The sequence below is a fragment of the Enoplosus armatus genome, chromosome 14, assembly GCF_043641665.1.
Source record: "Enoplosus armatus isolate fEnoArm2 chromosome 14, fEnoArm2.hap1, whole genome shotgun sequence".
NCBI lineage: Eukaryota > Metazoa > Chordata > Actinopteri > Centrarchiformes > Enoplosidae > Enoplosus > Enoplosus armatus.
This window is the reverse complement of record NC_092193.1, coordinates 4729072-4749723: the sequence shown is the minus strand read 5'-3', so window position 1 is coordinate 4749723 and position 20652 is coordinate 4729072. Positions and strand designations below refer to the sequence as shown.

At 40.5% G+C, this 20652-nt stretch overlaps 1 protein-coding gene across 1 annotated transcript; it reads right to left on the bottom strand.

Annotated features, from left to right (window-relative positions):
• Positions 1–7637: 7637 nt before the first annotated feature.
• Positions 7638–19879, bottom strand: pip4p1a (phosphatidylinositol-4,5-bisphosphate 4-phosphatase 1a). Its single transcript, XM_070919528.1, has 7 exons — positions 19762–19879; positions 18522–18715; positions 15303–15409; positions 13581–13686; positions 11243–11295; positions 9858–9948; positions 7638–7781 (listed from the first exon to the last, which is right to left on the bottom strand). Exons 1-7 carry the CDS (start codon positions 19877–19879, stop codon positions 7638–7640), a joined length of 813 nt encoding a protein of 270 aa, XP_070775629.1.
• Between the last annotated feature and the right edge of the window lie 773 nt (positions 19880–20652).

Genomic DNA, 20652 nt, shown 5'->3' with positions numbered 1-20652 from the left:
CTCCCACTGAAGCTGCTCTTGTGTCCGACCAGTACGTCATGGAGAGGGTGTGAGACATTGTCCAAGATGACCTGTAGCTTGGACAGCATCCTCCTCTCTGACACCTCCATCAGAGAGTCCAGCTCCACCCCAACAACGTCACTGGCCTTGCGGATCAGTTTGTTGAGTCTGTTGGAGTCCGCCACCCTCAGCCTGCTGCCCCAGCATGCAACAGCATAGAGGATAGCACTGGGCCACCACAGACTCATAGAACATCCTCAAGAAAGTTGAAAATCTGACGAGGATCCCTTTTGGTGTCATTCGATCTCTGATAAAGATGCGAGCAGAGTTTTAGTGTGCAGACTGGCCGATATGTGTATCTCGACTAATTTAAAAAATATAATCAAAACACAACTCTTCTATGTAAAGTCATTGTAATGAACTATCTGTTCACATTAGAGATGGTCAATCATTCAAAAAGTGCTGTGTATCGTGATAACCAGTGGTGGAGGAAGTATTCAAATTCTTCACCTTAGTGAAAGTAGAAAGGTGCTGCATTCAACATTTGACTTCAGAATAAAACTATCAGCAACAAAATGTACTTTAAGTATCAAAACTTGCAGAATGGCACCAGAGTGTTGGACATTAATATCATTGGATAACTATTACTGTTGAATTAACATGTAAGCAGCATGTAAAAGTTGTATCTCATCAGTGTTAGTTTGGTTTAAAATAACAATGCATCATTGCATCATATTTTCTATAAATGATCACAAAAAAATCTTAATCTCCAAAGTAACTTGTAACTATGGCTTGTTTTGTTTTTTTCACCTTTCACCAATGCTCTTTTTTTAAGGGAATCTCTGATCATAGTAACACATTCACACCTGGAAGCTGTCCAGTACAACCACAGGCTGATCCACTGGCCACTGAGCAGCTCAACTGGAGTTTGGGTTAAGGGCCTTGCTCCCCAGTCTGAGTGGGGAAAGTGAAAAGCAGTGCTTTCACAGGGACTGAACTGACGACCTCTAACCTTTAGGCCACCGCTGCCCAACTGCTGTATTGAAGTAAAAGTAAAAAGTAGCATTAAATGAAAACAGTTTGAAAGTAATGTGCTTAAAATGTAAATGTTACATTCCACCGCTGATGATTACATTTCATAACAATACATTCATTTGGCAGACACATTTCTTCAAAGCACACATCTGGGAGCAATTTTGTGTTGCGGTGTCTCGTTCAAGGACACTAAATAATTAAAAGACAACCTGCTCTCAACATCTGAGAGACAAACGCGATTTAATGATAGTGTGTTCACAAAATCTCCAAAGTACTGACTCAAAGCTAAATTATTCTTTTTTCACTTTTATTTACTTTGCAAATGAAACAAGAATGTAAAAAGTACAAAAGGTGACCAAAAAAACTAATATGGCACTAATATGATACAGGAAGGAAACAGTATAGAGTATGAGGAGAATTGCTGTATATGTTCATGGCAGGAGCATGCTTGTATATGTTGAGGAAATGTGTGGTTGGATGGGGAAAGGAAAAAGAAAAGCTAAGATAAGTAGGCCATAAATACAAAGCGGGAGAAAAACAAAACAAAACTATGATATCATTTCAGCCATTTTGCCCGGCCTTAATTCAACCTTGTATTGTGTCACATGTTCTTTAATTTATTAGGTTGTGGTTTCTCTTAATACCAAATTCTCTCTGGTATTCTTTCTCTTTTGGCATCAGAAACATATTTTTCATCCAAAAAAAGAGAGCTTTGTCAAATATGGATGATGCAAAAGCCATTACCATTCAAACAGTGGATTTGTTGTATTGCTGCATTTTCAAAGGCTCAAGTCATGCTGTTAGAAAAATAATTCTCATTAGAGAAAGCATTTTTCCTAATTAATTGGATTAGCCAAATGGCAGTCAGCAAAGGTTCCTCGACTGTGAAGCGCAAAAAGAATTGTCTGCAATAATGAAAAACTGTATACAGTACAAGCATTGGCTGTTGTACAAGGCAAACTGAATGTAGTGGTGACCGTCATGATGTAAGAAAGGCACAAATGAGAAGACAAAATGAGATTTCCTTCCTCCTCCCTGCCTTATATCATCTTATGAGTCCCACATCAGCTGAATTGCAAGTGAACTATCTCACAAGGGAAAACTGTCAAGATAGCAAAGAGAGAACAAAAGCAGAGAGCAGAGACAGCAACATTCCCTGAGGAGGTAAAGCAGTATAATATCATGAATGAAAAATTAAGTCAATAAAATGACAATAAAATGAAGCACTTTGAGTGTGAGTCTATGTGAGAACGAGGCTGTTTGTGGTGTTGCAGAATGGAAGCAGACTAATGCCCTCTCGCTTAAAACCAGAAGGTTATGGGACCAATTGTCTTCCTCACTTCCTTTTTCTTTTTTTCCCCCCATTTTTTCCCCTCCACTCTCTGGCCTCTCAGCCTCCTTGGTTCGTGCCGCTCTCCAGGGAGCTGTGGTTTCTGAAAGGTTTCTCAATGTCCTTAATCCCTCCATCTCTTTGTGTCCAGGCAAAAAATATATCCGCATGAAACTCAAGAGGCCTACAGGGTCCAAGTTGTGTGAGAAAAAGATTCTTTCCAACCATTTGAGGGAATAGAGAGAAGAGAACTAACTAAAAAAAACTTATTTATATTCTTTTTTAAAAGGAGAACAAAGCCTAAATTTCTAAAATAGGAGTCATTCAGGTTCAGCAAAAAGAGGAATGGATTGATTTCACTCATTTTAACAAATTGGAATCAGCCCAATTAAGAGAGCAGATGACAGGTTTAATCACAGGTTTCAGTTACCAACATTATCTCCCAAACCTGCTCTGTAGACAGCTGTTGTTTACGTTTTAACAAATATATCTGAAAAGCATTACAGATGGAGGTTGTGTCTATTACGGGGTCTGTGGAAAGACGGAGGATTGTATACAACAGTGATTCCAAACCAGGGGTAGTTGGGGGGGGGGGGTCCGTGGAAAGCTCAACTCATTTGAAAAAAATATACTTATTTGTGTTAAGGATGAAAATAAATACACAACTCGGATTAAATTGGTGCGTGTTGATCTTTAGTATGTTTACAATAACCACTAACATGTTAACACCACATGTTGTGAGAGTGCAGGAAAAGTTAGTAAGTAGAAGTTGAAATAGTTAGAAATAGCAGAAAGTAATGAAAACTAGTCCATGCGTTTGTTACTTCTGGGCTGGATTATTATCAGGCTGTCCCAATAAGTCCCTTAAGACTCTCCAGTTGATCCAGAACGCTGTGGCACGTGTTCTGACAAGAACCAGGAAAAAGAGATCATATTTCTCCAATTTCAGCTGCTCTGCACTGGCTCCCTGTAAAATCCAGTATAGAATTTGAAATCCTCCTCCTCACCTACAAAGCTCTTAATGTTAAGGCACCATCACATCTTAAAGAGCTCATAGTACCCCACGAGAGCACTGCGCTCCCAGACTGCAGGGTTACTTGTGGTTCCTAGAGTCTCCAAAAGTAGAATGGGCGACAGAGCCTTCAGCTATCAATCTCCAGTTTGGGTTCAGGAGGCAGACACCCTCCCCACATTCAAGAGTAGGCTTAAGACTTTCTTCCTTAACAAAGCTTATAGTTAGGTCTGGTCCAGGTGAGCCCTGAACCATCCCTTAGTTATGCTGCAATAGGCCTAGACTGCAGGGAGACTTCCCATGATGCACTGAGCTCCTCTCTCCTCCTCTCCCTCTCCATCTGTACACATTCTCATGCCATTAATGCATGTTACTAACTCGACATCTTCTCTCTCCCGCAGTCGTGTGCTTTCTCGTCTCTCTCCAGGTATTTCTTCCTCCGGAGCTGCAGAGTCTGGATCTATAATTTCAAGCCACCTTCTGTCCCCATGTCCCTGCTCAACACCCACTGCTACACTTATTATTATTACTTTTATTAATATTATTGCCACTACCTTAACTTACTTTGCATCTCTTCTGTGTTCTCTTTCCTCCTGCTCTCTGTTCCAGCCAGTCGAGGCAGATTACCGCCCACCCAGAGCCTGGTTCTGCTCGAGGTTTCTGCCTGTTAAAAGGGAGTTTTTCCTGGTGGGAATTGTTGGATCTCTGTAAATAACATTATTAAAAAAAGTACAGTCTAGACAAAAACTGCCCTGAGATAACTTTCACGATATAACACGACAATATATGGTTATAACAAGAAAGGTTTCTTGATATAACGTTATAATATAATCTTGTTATAACTATAAAACAGCAATAAGCTTCCGTACAAACGTGACCAAACTAACCTAAACATCGACATTTCAATTCAATCAATAACTTCTAACATCCGGTTTAAATGCATTAAATAGTAAAGTAAATATGACGGGAGCATTGATGAAGGGGTACTTGAGTTCATCTGATCGGGCCGTGGGGGGTGCAGGACACAAAAAAAGGTTGGGAACCACTAGAGAGAGGAGCTCCACACCCTGAATATTACGTGCTCCCAAAACCTTGATGATGCAACACTTTAACCTTCAACATCTTCGTCTGGCAGGTTTACCTCAGCAGGTTGCATCATAAAATCCCAGGCTTTGTAACATTAATATGTGAGGTAACCCCCACTCTATCACATCCTGTGTGCTGGCAAATGAAAAGATGTCATGTCAGCCGTTTTGTACATCATCATGTCTTTATTTGTGTGTAAACAAACTCTGAAAAGAGCATCAGCCAGGTTCTTGATTATTGGCGTTTTAACATGATTGATTTCTTTTGCAGTCATGGATAAAACATGATCACTCCACTGCAACAAAAAGGTCTTCTTAAACAAGTCATCTTAAAACTCCGTCCTATAATCTTATTTGGTTTTTGTTACTCGTCTCCATCAAAGTCTTAAAAATGAATCCACTGACAACAACTTGAAACTAGCAGATCATTGAATTGATTTGAAAAAGGGAACAAACCTTTAATCCAGTCGTGAAGAGAGTGAAATAATCTCACTTCACATCAGACTTCCCCCACAATAAACAAGATTTTAGGACTTGATAAATGACTTATTTGTTAAAGTGGCCTTTTTTCGCAGCGTATAATAAATAACATGACACTTCCATATGAACTGTCTGCGACCTCAGTTCAGTCTAGCAAGGTTACGTCATCTCATCTTACTCGGTGTATGCAGTGTTTCTCACTACTGTATAAGGTGCTGGGTGTGTGTGTGTGTGTGTGTGAGAGAGAGAGACAGAGAGAGAGAGAGAGAGAGAGACAGAGAGAGAGACAGAGAGACAGAGAGACAGAGAGAGAGAGAGACAGAGAGAGAGAGAGACAGAGAGAGAGAGAGACAGAGAGATGTCACTGCTTGGGAATGTGATTCAGTCATAATGTTTTTGTGAGTATGTCGACGTGTTTGTGGTTAAGATTTGGACACGGCCGGGTGTCCAGAGGCTTATTAGGTTAGTAGTTCACCAAGTCATTGAATATGTAGCAGGTGAAGAGTTGCAAAAATAACCTTCTTAAAAACAACAAATAAAACGTCCGCAGCGATCACAGCAGTAGTGTTGAGCTCGGAGTGCAACATAATTCGCTTAGTCACGTCCATCGTACATGAACAACAAATATATTTACAATCAAAACAAAAATACAGAATTCATAACAAAAGAAATGTTACCACATTCAGAATCACAGACAAGCCATTATGTGACTTACACTGAGTGAGAATGTATAGTGTAGTGTGTGTTTATGTTACTGACCTATTCTGACATGAGCTATATACGAGTAGCTTTCCTCTTCTACAAATATTCCACTGGCCTCAAGGTGAGCGCTCCGTCTGGAACCAACCAATAAGAAAGCTCACGACCAGCCTCCATCTTCAATGACAGAAACTGGACACGATGGTCCCAAACGCAATCAAAACACTGGCCGAGTTCAGCAATATGGTGCTTTCGTGCCAATTACAGTTCGTTATTTGAGCTCTGATGCATTCAGATATACATTCCAAGATCTTTGTGTTTGTATCAGGAGCTGTCAAAGCCTGAAGTACTTACTGTTGTTATGCTTTCACAGATTCAACTTCCAGCTAACAAAACATACAGACAGGCCTGAAAATTCAGCTCTTTGTCCTCTCCGAAGACAAACGTGTAGTGCGATTTGTAAGCATGAAAACTTGACCAACCAACAACAGAAAGCAATTCCAAAACACACCTTATACTCGCAGGGTTTTGTGGGTATAAGGAGGTAGATATCAATGTTGTAACAGCAAATAGCTCTTAGTGTTTTAGTGTTTAGCTTCATGTTTTTCGGAAAGCCGAGCAGAACAAAATCAACCATATGGATGTATGTAATGAAGTAAACGTGTGTCTTTAAAATGGTAAGGAGGATTATGCCACATTTTGCTGTTTGTGATATGTCAGTTGGAGATTGAAGTTGGCATTTAGGTATGACGGGTAAATTAATAATAAAAAAGGATAAAAAGTTTTTAAAAAGTAAACCTTTTGGCTATAGTTTGGATCAAAGAAAAAATAAAAAGGCTGTAGTAGAGGTTACACTCTTATGGGACCAGAACAAAATATCCAACTTCCGCGCAGAGTGGCATGCATGTCCCTTTTTCTTCACTGGAATAAGGACAACAGTGTGGAGAAAATCTGTTTGCGGGTCCGTCTTTGAAGAGAGAGGCTGGAATGCCTTTGACAAACTGGTTTCTGAGCTGTTGCAACTCTAAAAGAGCATCCGCCTTTTGTTGTGTGCCGGTAAGCATTCATGTGACTGTGTGTGTGTGTGTGTGTGTGTGTGTGTGTATGTGTTGAATCCTTCTATCACACCTCCTTTTAAGGCTTTCAAGCTGCTTTGGATCAAAGTCAGTCCCAGGGGATAATTCAGCATAAACATTGAGTTCAGAAACATCTTAGCCTACCTTCACATACTGCTGAATTCAATTTTTCAGAAACATTTCAACACCTACTTGATCTTTTGATTCACAAAAAGGAGACTGATGACCCTCCGGCCACTCATCTCATCTACTGGCATCAATTTGTTAGCTTCATCTGACTTCATCGCCGCGCTGACAAAATAATTTGTTTCTCGGATTAAAAAATGTTAAATGCTCAAATGCTAAACCTAATGTCAAATTAGGATTGAAGAAGAGAGAGAGAGAGAGAGAGAGAGAGAGAGAGAGAGAGAGAGAGAGAGAGAGAGAGAGAGAGAGAGAGAGAGAGAGAGAGAGAGAGAGAGAGAGAGAGAGAGAGTCCTCCCGTAACAAAAACAAGGGCAATATTCACATCTAAGACTAAACTTCAAGCCCTCATTTTAGAAGTTGCGAGAGTGCAACAGATGTGCCACAGACTAAATCCAAAATGTATAAACAGCGCAGGGGGAAAGAAGAAAACTTGTTATCATTGTTATAATGTTAAAATGAACCCCACACTGGCCACGAGTTTAGAACAGATAAACAGTACATTAGGCTATACGCGTCATCATAATTACTGATAGATATATAGCAGTCGCAGCCACCGCCATCCAGTTTTAGAAACACGTCTGACTAAAAGGGAGGGGACAGGAGGAGAACGTTTTCTTTCTGAAGTTGGATTTAAATAAATATTCTGTTTTTTGTGTTTTGTTTTTTTCTTTAAAGCCATCTTTCCTCCTGCCTGGTGGGTTGGGAAGAGGGTGCGGCAGAGTTGGAATGGGGCTCTATGTGAAGTTCTGGAGGGGCTGGCTGACCCTCATGCAGGCCCAGTAGAAAGCCCGAGCCAGGGTGACGAGAACCAGGAGCAGCAGCACGGCCCAGGAGGCGTAGATCCCCTGGTAGGTCTGAGCCTTCACCCACGTTCCAGCCTGGAGAGAGCCAACGCAACAGAGGGAGTTTCAGAAAATCAGATGTTGCTCAAAAAGCCTTTTAAAAGAGTATTAGAAGCACATTCTGAGTGTGTTGTGGTGGTTATAATGAGCCAGATCCAGTCCAATCAGGCTAAAAGCAAGGAACCGGAGAGCTAAAGCTACAATTAGGCTCGAAAGTGTTCTATGCATTTATTATGTGACCTACTTTTGTTGTTGCAATACTCAAATTCCAGTTTCAAAAGTATGCAGTACAAAGACAAGTTAGTTAAAAGACAAGCCAGTCTGGTTTTTCTATGACAGCATAACACAAATTCACTTAAGGGACATTTTCATGCAAAACAGACTAAAACTTTAGTGTATTTTAAGTATCTATAGTCACTTATTAATCCACCTGCACCAGACTGATGCAGTGATGCTGTTTCTGTTTCAAGTGCACACATTTTCATGGAAGAGCTCATATTCAATACTTAAGAGCGAGTGAGGGATAAGAGAGAAAATAGCTTTCCCATCAAGTATCAAGTGTGCAGCTGCTCAGAAGAAAATTATTTAATGAAGATGGCAAAAGTGACTTTGAGAGAACCCACAGGGATTTTCTGAGAATATGGAAATATGAATTCCTGTTTCAAAGTCACAACACTAGAGCAAAGCTAATATGGGTATAAAGAGTTAAAAGATATTCAGTAACTTGATTTAGGGAGCATTTTTTCATATATATTGTTTTACTGCTCTCAGGAATGTCATAAATGCCTGTAATAAATAATATTCTTTCCTGTTTTGACAGCCAGATATCTCCTCAATGATACACACCCCTGGCTCAGATGATTAATGCTATCTAGAATAAACCACCGAGCATGTTAAAGTCCAGGACTAGACACCCAGATAAGGTTTTGTGTATGTGACAGGTACGTTTCTGTGTGGCTGCCTTAAAAGAAATGAATACCTCAGCCAGAAGTGAATTTCTTCCCTCTTCTCCTGCAAATGATCTGTAAAGTTTTTACAGCTGATGAGTCTCCATAACCACCCTCAATTCTTAACTACTGTAAAACCACTGCTTCCTTATTCCTAATTAAATGCAGTTTGGAAATGAAGTTTGTTCCGTTACTTGTCTCGGGTTGTTGCCGATAAATTTTATTGATGCAACGTAGAGATTGAACTGTCAAAACCCTGTGCTCCTGCGCCATTCTTATAATTAAACCAACCTTTCTATCAAACACAACCTGATCTCATGTTGTGACAGTTATTGCCACTACACCAGCATCATACAATGCTGTCAATACAGCACATTTATTGTTTGCACGTTGCTTACTGTTCTCCACGCTGGCAGGCATGTATGCATCCTGTGTTCAATGTGTCTATACTGTGGGGCGCCGTTTCATGCTCATCTTGCACCCTCTGCTGTTTATGAAGCAGAATGTATCGACTCTCTGGTCCTTTCTGTATCCAGGTTTATCTTTTGCACTCCTTTTATTTTTAACTGATTGTCTACAAAATTGTGAGCTATAATTAGGAGATCATTCTACTGACTTTAACCAATGAAATAAGAGCAACAAGTAAAAACAGAAAATATAAATTGCATTGTGAGCCTTGTATGGTTGCATGCACATATAACAGAAGGTCAAAACTAGCCAGGAATAATATAATCCGTTCTGCTATTCAGTGGGTGTTGAAGCTGGTGTTGCAACCTGAACACTGCTTACAGTTAAACTAGGTTGTGTTTGTGTGTGCTGTATCTCACTGACAAATAGAGGCCTGTCAGATAGTGTCTGGAGAGCAGCTGTGAGGAGACACACCCTCCATGTTAAGCAAGCGACAACAAAAGCAGAGATTGTAATCGTACCGCTTCTTCCTCCTACCCTTTGTTTTATCTGCAATTGTAAGGTTTTCACAGTTTTCATTAAAAAGGGAGGACAGATTTAGAAAAGATGAGACAATAGTTGAACAATGATTTGTTTTTTTTAGCCTGCTAAAAAAGATGAATGCCTACAAGACAGCTATTGATAATCTCTTATTAATACTGTACAAGAGGCCTCTATCTCTTGGATGTTAGCAAGGTGTCTGGTGGCGTCCACTCACCATCAGCCCGGCGGTGGAGATGCTGAATAGCAAGCAGAGTAGAAAACACCACAAGCTTCGCCTCCGGGGATACCTCTGACCAATGGAGGAGCTGCAGGACCAACAGAGGAGAGACAAAATTTTATTTAATTTAACAAAACACCTCGCGTCTTTCTGAAGTATAAGCCTTTTTCACAGCGGGCATTTTGACTTGTCACAGTATGAAAAGCACAGGCATTATTACGAGTAAGCCTTGACTCAGCCATCAATAACCATATTTACACTATGACCTGTCAAAACGCATTCTGTGAAAAAATCCAATTAAATAATAAAGATGGGGGTTAAAAATTAATTTGGCATCTTTTAAAGCACAAAAATTACACAAGAATAATTTTTGTTTCGATATTTTGGGAATGTATAATTCTTTTTTTTTTACTGCTGCCAAAGCAGGTAAAGTCTTACTGGAAGTGCAGGGCTGAAATAACACATGAAGGATGAACACCTGCAGAAACTCAGCTTCAAGCAGCACCTGTCCAGGTTCAATCCAGGTTCTGAGGCTATTTTAGATTTGACAAACTTGATGACTAAAGCTGTTCACAAAAGGCACACCTGTGTGTTGCAGTAATACAACCGACACATTGGCACATCTCTTTTTTAGCACCTTGTGAAGTTCAATGCTGTGGAAAAAGAAACAAGGCAACATGTTGCTTTGTGTGCCTGACAGATGCCTGTAGGGTCTGTTCTGATTATTCGGAAATATACAGCCAAAAACTTAAAACTTTGAAGACACACGTTCTCTCTTTTTAAATACTTGTTTGACGTTTTACCTCATCCATTGTTCTGCATAAGTTCATCGTTCTAGGCGTGACCAGAAATCACTAAATAAAACCAAGTAATATCACAGATTTGGCTTGAAATAATAATTCTTGAGATTTGCATCATATCTGGTTATGCCTGCTAATTCCCGTCCCTAAAGTCCCATGAACTTTGCTCACCATGTTAAGAGGCTTATGGAGATAGCGATAAAGGAATGTGGTTTGCAGCAAAGTTCAAGGCAAATCCTGACGTATGAAACATACATGGAGCTAAATCCCACAGATCAGAAACCCCATGATGTTATGAGACACATGTAAACACTCCGAGGCTGGTGAGGAAAATGTGTTGCAGCATTTGAGGTTAAAGACAAAGTCACACAAACAGGACGTCACTGGCTTGATTCACAAAAAAAAACAAAACACAAGTGTGTGTCCTGTCCTTGAGAAAGACCCTGAAGCCACTACCTGCTCACACTTTGCAGCTTTCACTGAGTAAAAGCTTCAGCCAAAAGCCTAAGGATGTAAATCTACAATGTAAAAGTACAGCAAGAATGAGGTGATGTAATGGATGAATTGCTTATAGCTACTTACACTTTCCTGCAGTGTGGGCACCTGGCCAGCGTCCGGTCTGTGAACTCTGTCCACTGAAATTACAGAGAGAAAGACATGTGACCTTCAGCTTCAGCCAAAAACCAACATGCATGTTTGCCCAACGATCACCACCTCCAAGTACTAGAATTACATTCACTGTAAGGATCAATTGTCGATAACTTTTAGATTGAACAATCAATTAAATGACAATTCGACTCAGCACTACATGCAAATCTGCACTTGGGGCTACTACTTTGACTGCAAGTACATGTCACGTGAAGGCAATGTACAGCTTTTACAATAAATTCCTTGAGGAATTACAGATCTTTAAATTGGACCATGGCTTTAAATACACCTGCTGCTGCATGGATTGATGACATATTTAAAGAAATTTAACACAACAATCCAAGTTCTTGCCAACAGGCGCTGCATGCCGTCCAAAAAATGAGAAAGAAAAATAGTTTTCTCTCCGGGTGTAGACATTTATTCCCTCCCTAACATTGGGGAGTGATACATTTGTAAAGCCTGCAGAGCAGAATACACAGTGCATGCTGCACATTCTTCTTGTTCTGAGAAAAAAAAACACTCTGTATGGGAAGCACAGAGAACATTATCACCGGATCTGCGACAAAAGGATCACTGCAACGCCACCCAGGGCACAGATTTGTATTTTCATTCAGCCGCCCTGTCTTTAAGCAGGTAGGAAAGGTCCACCTGAATGCTAAACACTCTGAACCATCCATCTAGCCTCTTTTTATAACTCTATTCTTCTCTTTCTCTGACTCCGCTGCCCGATTCTCTTGCACCATATATCCAAACCATCTTTACCTGTCCCATACATTGTTAAAGAGCAGTAAGTTAAAATTTCACTTCCCCTTTAGCACAAAATGGGCCTAATATATCAGCAGAGAGTTGATAGGGTTATTGATCTACACCAGTAACTCAGCATTTACTTGGCCTGGTGCTAAGATGTTGTGGCTTTTCAATAATTCACTTTCCTGGCTGTGCTACAGTACATTTCACAAGAAAAACCTCTGAGGCCTACTGAAACTGTCACAAGATATTTCAGCTACAAATGATAAAAGCTTTGCTCGAAAGCCAAAAAAAGCAAATGCCAAAGCAGTTTTATTATTCAGATATTGGGCATAGTAATGCAACACCTCTTCATAAACATTTTTCTTGGCTCTCTATAGTGAAGGTGATCTTATTGGTTGTGTCTTTTTCAGATATTTCATTCAGAGAGATCGTAGAGGTGGGGCCCTGTGCCAGACACTTAATAAACACTTGTTGTACTGATGTTGCAATTCAGAGGTTGATGAGGGCAATCAATTAATGGCTTTTAGAATAAAACCATTGCTACAGTTTGAGAGCGGAATTATTATTACTATTATTATTTTTAAACCTATGCTAAATCATAGTAGTTTGCTTTTCTGTATTTTGGCAATACATCTTAAAAAACCTATGATAGGAATCTCACGACATTTAGTGGATATATACAAAAATAATTCATTAAATTTTGTAAAAGAACTCAGCTCAAGGTCCAATAACTAGCTTTTTGAGCTTGAGCTGGTGTGAAACTTTGTCATGTTATGATGCCTCGACCACCTCCATTTGCTGAATGAAGACTATGAGATGTGATTGAAGGCTCTAAAAGCTAGAAAGTGGACTTTGAGCTCAGACTATTTGTACTGTAACAGGTCAAGAATGAACTTCCTTGTTCAAAGAATTACATTTTGTTTGCAGCCCAAATGTGAAATTTTCAACATTAGGGGACAGTTCGACATTTTAGTAATTTTGCTTATTTGCCAGGAGTTAAATGGGGATCGATACCACTCTCTCTTCTCTCGAAAAAAGATACGAGATATGAGAGAAGATTTTATGGGGGGGGGTGTTATGTGCCAGACTATTTCTTGGACGGGAGCAGTGGCTTCCTGAAGTCACGGCTGAGGAATAGCCCAGCACATGGTCCCGCGTCAAACCCCATGTTGTTTTTACACTTCGGGTTTTGTATAGGTTAACAAATGAGATATAATATGCTAATGTACTAGCTTTAGAGGACAGAACCAGGCTAACTGTTTCTAGTCTTTATGCTAAGCTAAGCTAAGCAGCTGCTGACTGTTATTTGACAGAAATGAGAGTGGCATCTATCTTCTCATAACTCTTGGTAACAAAGCAAATAAGCAAATTTCCCAAAATGCTGAACTTTTACTTTAACTGTGAAATTAACGAAAACTCTGACTGTGTTGTGATTCTTAATCCTGTTCTTTCTATAAAGTCACAAAAATGAAAAGAACAAATAAATCTGATTAAATGTTTTTAAACAGGGAGAGTGTGGTACCAGGAAGGTGTTGCTGCAGTGTCCACAGGAGACGCGGGCCCCAGCTGGCTGAGGGTCAGGACTGGCTGGACCAGGATGAACTGGACCCAGGTTAATTATCCTCTTACTAGAAAAAGACAGAAACACAAAGTCAACATTCACAGCACAAATAAGTCAGGATATTATTCAGCGTAAGTGCAAGCTAATAATCACCGCCTGAGCAGGCGTCTCATTCTGATGGTGTGGAAAGACCGACGACAGTTTCACTATTTATAATCCATCAGCAGCCAATCCTCTCATTTTCACAAACACTTTCTGCTATCAACTTCCTCAGACACCTACAGAAGCCCAGAATCACTGATCAGACAGCAGCACAGAGATGTGTCTGCTTTACTCAGCATGTCTGGTTTGAATGCAAAACAGTGCCAGTGGAGGTCTAGAGCGATTTAATGCAGGAAAAGTGGCCTATGAGGAATATATACAACCTTTTGCCATCATCACTTTAACTAAATGGGTAACCTTTGGTCTACTGTAATAAAACCAGAAATGTGAACAGGTACATCAGAAACATGCAGAATCCCACCACTCAACTATGAAAGTAAAAGTTTGTTGTTTTCCTGCCAGCAAATGTCAGCATCTCTTTTCAACAAGATTCCTCCTTTGTCCCTGAGATATTAGTACATTTCATTTGGTTTGAAAAAACTACATTATGTTTTGCCTTGTGCATTCATGACAAACTGTTAAACACACTGCACTGAAGAAGAATTATGTGTTTCAGATCTTAATGACAAGAGATTTTATGATGTGCCGTTTAAATTTATACCCATTTCCATAGCAGAAAATTAACCACAAGGCTAAAATGTTCTTGCACATTTAATGCCTCAGGCATAAACAAGGAATCTTATCTCTTTTACCAATTACACAAGGCTGCAGCAGCATGATGTTCAGATGAGCTGCCAAAGCCGTACGTTTAGTGACTGACATCAGCCTTGTGTTTTTTACAATAAAAAACCCAACACATTGGCATCTGTTTGACCTGAAAAACATTTTTTGGCGATTTATTAAGAAAATTTCCTGACAGAAGGCAATTGAAACTTTTTTAATAAACTGTATTTGAACTTTCAGAAACCCAGAAATGTTTTCTTTATGCAATGGAAAGAAAAATGCCACACAAGGGACATTTACTCATGGAACTTTTCCAATTTTCTTTCTCCTGTTTTTGTTTGAGGCTTGTGTGCTCATTCTGCTCTCTGATATCACAATATGAATGAATCTGCTAAGCGTGGATTTGGTTAGTAGCTTCTCTGCAGGAATCTAGTGCATAATTAATGATGTGATTTTTTTTTTTTTTTTTTTTTAGCTGCAAGGTGCAGATAGAAAATTAAACCTCAACATAATCCCCTTTCCTGAATAAAATTTGGCCCAACACAACACAAAACACATACTGTATATTACCCATACACCCAGACACTCCTCTCATAATACGGACGATATGCAGAAGTGAAACACACGATGTGGCTGTTCTAATGAGGCTGTTATTTCCTCATCCGGCTCGCTGAGCACTGCATGTAAACTGCGCTGGGAGCATGGCCTTAATTGAGGGACTGCTGCTCCCAATGCACCTTGTTTCCTCTGCTTCACTTCTCTCTCACACAGACACACAGTGTATTTGCAGGCTCACAGTGGTGTACACGCACGCACACACACACACACACACACACACACACGGAAAGAATTTCTCACCAATATGGCCGGGGACAGGCGATCCTCTGGGAAGTGACTTTGCAGATGAGCAGACAGTTGCAGGGACAGCGAACGTACTTCTTCCCTGCTGGGGCATTCTTAATGGGCTGCAGAGGGAGACAGAGACACACAGGAAAGGAGATAAGACGACAGTAGAGCCACATATTAGAGTAGGAGTAGATAAGACAATTATTCTTGACAGACAGAAATTAACCAATACTACACGAGGGAGACATTGGAAGTGGCCGTACTGCAGTCGCAAGTAAGGAACTAAGGGACAGCATTCATGATACATCATCATGATACTGTTGCTGCTTCATTGTCCCTAACAGTGCAGGAGCTGCTTGTTGCTGTTGAAATGACATAACAGGCATAATTATGTAATACTTTTGTAATATTAAAAGACAATTTAAGACATGAGCTAACACATCAAGCGATCACTCCTTGCAATCAAAAACACATTTATTGGTAAAGGAAAGGACAGTAAAGGCTTTCTAGAGGCCTTCTGCAAAGCAATAGATTTATCTAGCACTGCTTCTAACCTTAATTTCAATATAGAGGGAAATACAGATAAAGGCTTCAACAATGTTTGGCCCACAGACTTGCAAATAAGAAGATTTGGTCCCACACTGTAGCCTCCTACAGTATATTTGAAGACGTTTCTGTATGCAGAATTCACATGAGTTACATGCTATCCCTACACAACTGGCTAGATTTATGCCCAATCATCCAAATATAAACTTATAAAGTAGTAATTTCTACCAGATATGCGTCTTGTTGGTGCAGCCTACTTTGTGTCATCTCTCTAGGTCACATTACACTGCAGGCCAAAGCCAGTTGTCAAGGACATTGTTAGAGCTCACACAGAAACTTTAATCTGTTTTTCACACAAGTACAATGATACGAATCACACACCTTCCTCTGGGCTTAATAGAACATCTTGCTGTCAGACTGTCTGTTGTGCTGATGGATAACCAGATCAGATTGAGCCCTGTGAGTTTCCTGCTCCATTATCAATTTCACTTACAACAGCTGTGGGAGTCAAGTTTGTATTTGCACTGTAGGGAGGGAGGCAATGACAGGGAGTGAAAACTCATATTACAAGTAATCATTATAGAGTGGATTTCCTCATTTCAGTCACCTTTAGTTATTAAAATTGTTGTCACATGTCATAGAGACGTGTCTGTGTTAACATTTATATATTAGTTTTAATGCAGTCTTATACAACAGTCTTGTGATAAATATTGCCTTTATGAAAGTTATGTTCGTTTTTTGTTGAAAATGTTTCAGGTGTTGATTCAACTGTATGTTTCTATTTTTCAGTCCTTTTTAAAACAAAATCTATTCATTTAAACAAACAGTTACAGGAAACTAAACTTCCCCACAATATGAATGTATGATGTTCTTTGCGATTGAACTAGTCATCCAACTTTGCATCTGACATCTCAATATTTAAACATCGCTTCCTCTATCTCAGCTTGTCCCCTGTCGCTGCTCCGCCTCATGATTATAACCATTAACTGCAATAAAGAAGACAGTTTTTGAAACGTAAATCTGTAGCAGTGAAATAACCACTCATATTGTTTACTTGTTACTACTTATACTGACTGTCATCCCACCCCAACTGTCAAAGTAAAGCCGGGCTAGACAAAATTGTTATTCACCATGTGTCTAATCTTTCAGCTTAATTACCAATGGGGGACTGACACAAAGAGGCCCCATTAACGTCAATAAAGATCCTGTAGATGAAACATATTTACGTTAAACAAATAATAATTGCCTTCCCACAGATACTACAGTTAGACATTTTGCCTCCTGTCCACATTCCTGTAAAAATCTTTGGATTTGAGCCAATACTTGACTCTTAACACATGTCTGTATGACGTAACTTCCATGTGTAATGCTGGCGATGCATGTTTGCACATCCAGACTAATTTCAGTCTAAATACAACCTCATCTGTGTGTTTTATAAGGTTGTGGCCAAGGATCTATATTTGCACACCCTGGACATATTTTCTGTACATGTACATATGTTCCCTCCATCTGTAAGTGGCTCATATGGCCAATTGGTACATCTGCATTTCCTCTTCCATCTGTACACCGATCTGCACAGCTAGTGATGCACACTCATGGAGCCCCTTTAACCTGTGAATCTTAAAGATCCTTTCACACATGCAGTCTATCCCTGAAATGTTCTGGAACATTTCCTGCATGGTGTCATGTGTGAATGGGAGCAAGGGTGGATATTCAGGGAAATCTGTACCACCAATTTCCCACCTTAAGACCTAATAACATTTCAGGGACAATGCCGGTACAGCTGTGACGTGAATGAAAGCAGTAACATTGTAGGGACACGCAAATAGAGGGTTATGTCATTGTCAAGATGACAGTCTTTATCCTCTGCCTTTAGTGCTGTTAGTGCTCGAGTTTCTCAACATTTGCTGCCCCCCCCCCCAGACTTCAGGCTTCCTGAGTAAGGAAAAAAACCCTGTAATGGTGTCATATGTGACCTGTCATACTCAATTATTTAAACATCTTATGACATGGGTGAAACAAATAAATAAAAAATAAATCAAACACTTACATGTGCTTTTAGTCTATATTTAGTCTTGTTTGTTTATTTTGTCTTCTAACATCAAGAAGTCCTAATGGATCAGAAGATGAACGTGGTATTTTAATTGTTTTGCATTTGGAAGATGACCTATACCATCTTTACAATGAGTCCCACTGTGATTGCTTTAGTGCACATACAAATTCCAATGATATCGCACTCACCTGACCAAACCAACCAGATTAAATTATTCAATGCACTTTGATTGAACCAATTTACGCTGGTGAGGAGTAAAAGTGTCCTTGGATCTCCTGGAAAAACACTGTTTTAAACAATGTTTTATGCCCCGAGACTAACCAGCTTGGTGGGCAGTGTTCAGAGTAGAAACTTACAGTGCCCATCTTTATAATTTAATGTCATCTAATGTGTTTTTAGGATGTTTAAATACTACACACAGTACATTTTCAGTGGGTTTTATGGGGACTATTAGTGACCTAACTGTGAGCTCTGTGGATAAAACCAAAACTCCTGTGCGAGTAGAAACCACTAAAGGTTTGTGAGAGAAAACATGTTTTGTGGAGTGTAGGAGTGTGTTGCAACTGCATACAATATATGAACAGACTGTGTGCGCGTTACATGTGGCTGGACAGATCCCTCCAGAAACCTACCGTAGCTTCATTGCAAACCCCGCACTTCACCACGTGCTGGTGGATCTTGCCCTCCACAGAAATCAGGCTCTGACACACCCTGCAGCTGATAACAGGGGCACTGCCACTCTCCGGAGAGGTGAGAGGAGAGTAGGGCGGAGGGTCCTCCCCTAAGAGCACTGAGGGCTGAGTGGGACTGGGGAATGGAGCGAAGCCTGCACAGGGAGGAAGACAAGGGGGGGAAACAATGACGAATACAAAAGTAGTACGACCAGTGACAAATGAATGGATTGTTGAAGGAACATAATCACAAGAGTTGTGCAATGGACTAAAATAAAGCCTCAATTCCCATGACAAGTAACGTCTTACATTGCGATTAACAAGATAATAAGATTTGGTCTCGAGTTCAACTGAAAGGAGCTTTAGAAAAAAAACACTCCTGGAATGTGGAGTGGGGTTAGTTTCAACAAGAGTCTACGTATTTGTGAGTCAGGCAGAAATCAGAGAAAGAATGAGTAAGTAAATGGGACAGTTTCATCTATAGACCAGATGTAACATAGAGTACGACCTACTCCACATTTCTAGCAAGCAGGGTGAATAACAATGTTTAAATAATAATGTTTGGAGCAGGTTGTGGGAGCAAAACACAATTAGGAGCTATATCTCATGCCTTTTTCATTATTGTATTTAGACACCGTCCCTCCCTATGTGAGCGCTGATTGGACGCAGCTCTCTCTTGCAGCATCCCTCAGCAGCTCTCTCATATGTCAATCAAATCAGGTGTTTCTCAGATGCTAGCTCAGCTAACTGGTACAGTTATCTAGCTTGCGAGTACAGTGGGGACCATTCAGCTGTTGGAAAACGAGCACCAATTTGTGTTAGGAAATGTAAATAAAAGATAGTATAATGATAATATTACTGAGCAGCAAACCTGAAGCTTTGAGGTTGGTTTGCCGGTGTTAAGTAGAGCTAGCTACCAAGCTAATATAACGGTTGCTAGGTTAGCTAGGTAGCACAACGCTGATTCCCTTTAGTCTCTGCTTCACGTCATGATTGCAAAACAGCACAGTTCATCCCCCAGGAGATGCTCATAAAGAAGTAGCCTGGAAGCTAACATTATATCCTGCACAAACACAGTCCCGATGGGCTGATTCACAGCAGAGCTAGCAGGCTAATCAGAATGCCCTGTCAGTGGAAGCTAATGTAAGCTAGGCTAATTCAGGCTGGAGTCGGTGGAGGAGAGAGCACCATGGATACTCACTCTGTGGTTTGTTGGGCACGCCGTAGGACGCTGCACCGGGAGACACCCCGCCGTTACCGCTGCCAAGAGCACCATCTCCCAGATCTGATAGTAACGGGGACCTCTCGCCGTCCGCCATACCGAGAGCGAGGCGTGGGGGGGGAGAGAGGGAACGTGAATGCAGACCGATACGGTGTTGTATTGTTGTGTCGGAAATGCAGGCGTCACATGATCACACCACCGCTGTTGCTGCTGCTGCTGCTGCGGAAACGGTGCTCGGAGGTGTGGCACCGCACACCCAGGGATGCTCCCTAAACACTAACTAGGTTAATGTACCTGTGGAATATGTTTTAATAATCCCACAACAACAATAACCTCTGTATGTGACTTTCAAACTTTACTGTAATGTAGGGACTAAATGCAACCTTCATTTCAACCCTTAAAAGTGAACTTATGTATACAGGGTTTTTTTTGCAGGAAGTTTCTGCTTCACAATTAACATTTCAACAGCCAGACTTGCGAGATGTCTTTTTCTTTCTCTTTCTTGCACTGGGCTCTCAGTTAGAGGCAAGGGTACGGTGTTTTAATGTGTGTCTACTTCCTCTGGTCTGGTCCGAAACAATTAAAAGGTGGATAACATACTTTCACAGAAGCAATAAACATGGATCGGTCACTGCTGTTCCCCTAACCCCCTTCCCTATTGTGTTTTATGTTGGTGATTTTATTTTGTAAACCAGTTTGCCTCAAATTGCTCATTGAGGGAACCAATAAAGTATTTTTGACTTCAGTATAATTTGTGTTGTCCCCACAAGCCCTGAAACAATCACTTCCCAGTGTGAATACAATGTAAGAGATGGAGTTCAAAATCCGCAGCCCTGTTGTGCATAAATGCAGTCCAAAGTTCAGCCGAAG

Bases quoted from the DNA above. Each gene is read 5' to 3' on its own strand.
- pip4p1a (XM_070919528.1), bottom strand. From the start codon at position 19,879: ATGGCGGACGGCGAGAGGTCCCCGTTACTATCAGATCTGGGAGATGGT. The intron at 15,410-18,521 runs GTAGGTTTCTGG...CTCCCTCTGCAG, and splicing joins GGGTTTGCAATGAAGCTACG to CCCATTAAGAATGCCCCAGC. The intron at 13,687-15,302 runs GTGAGAAATTCT...GTCTTTTTCTAG, and splicing joins GCCTGTCCCCGGCCATATTG to TAAGAGGATAATTAACCTGG.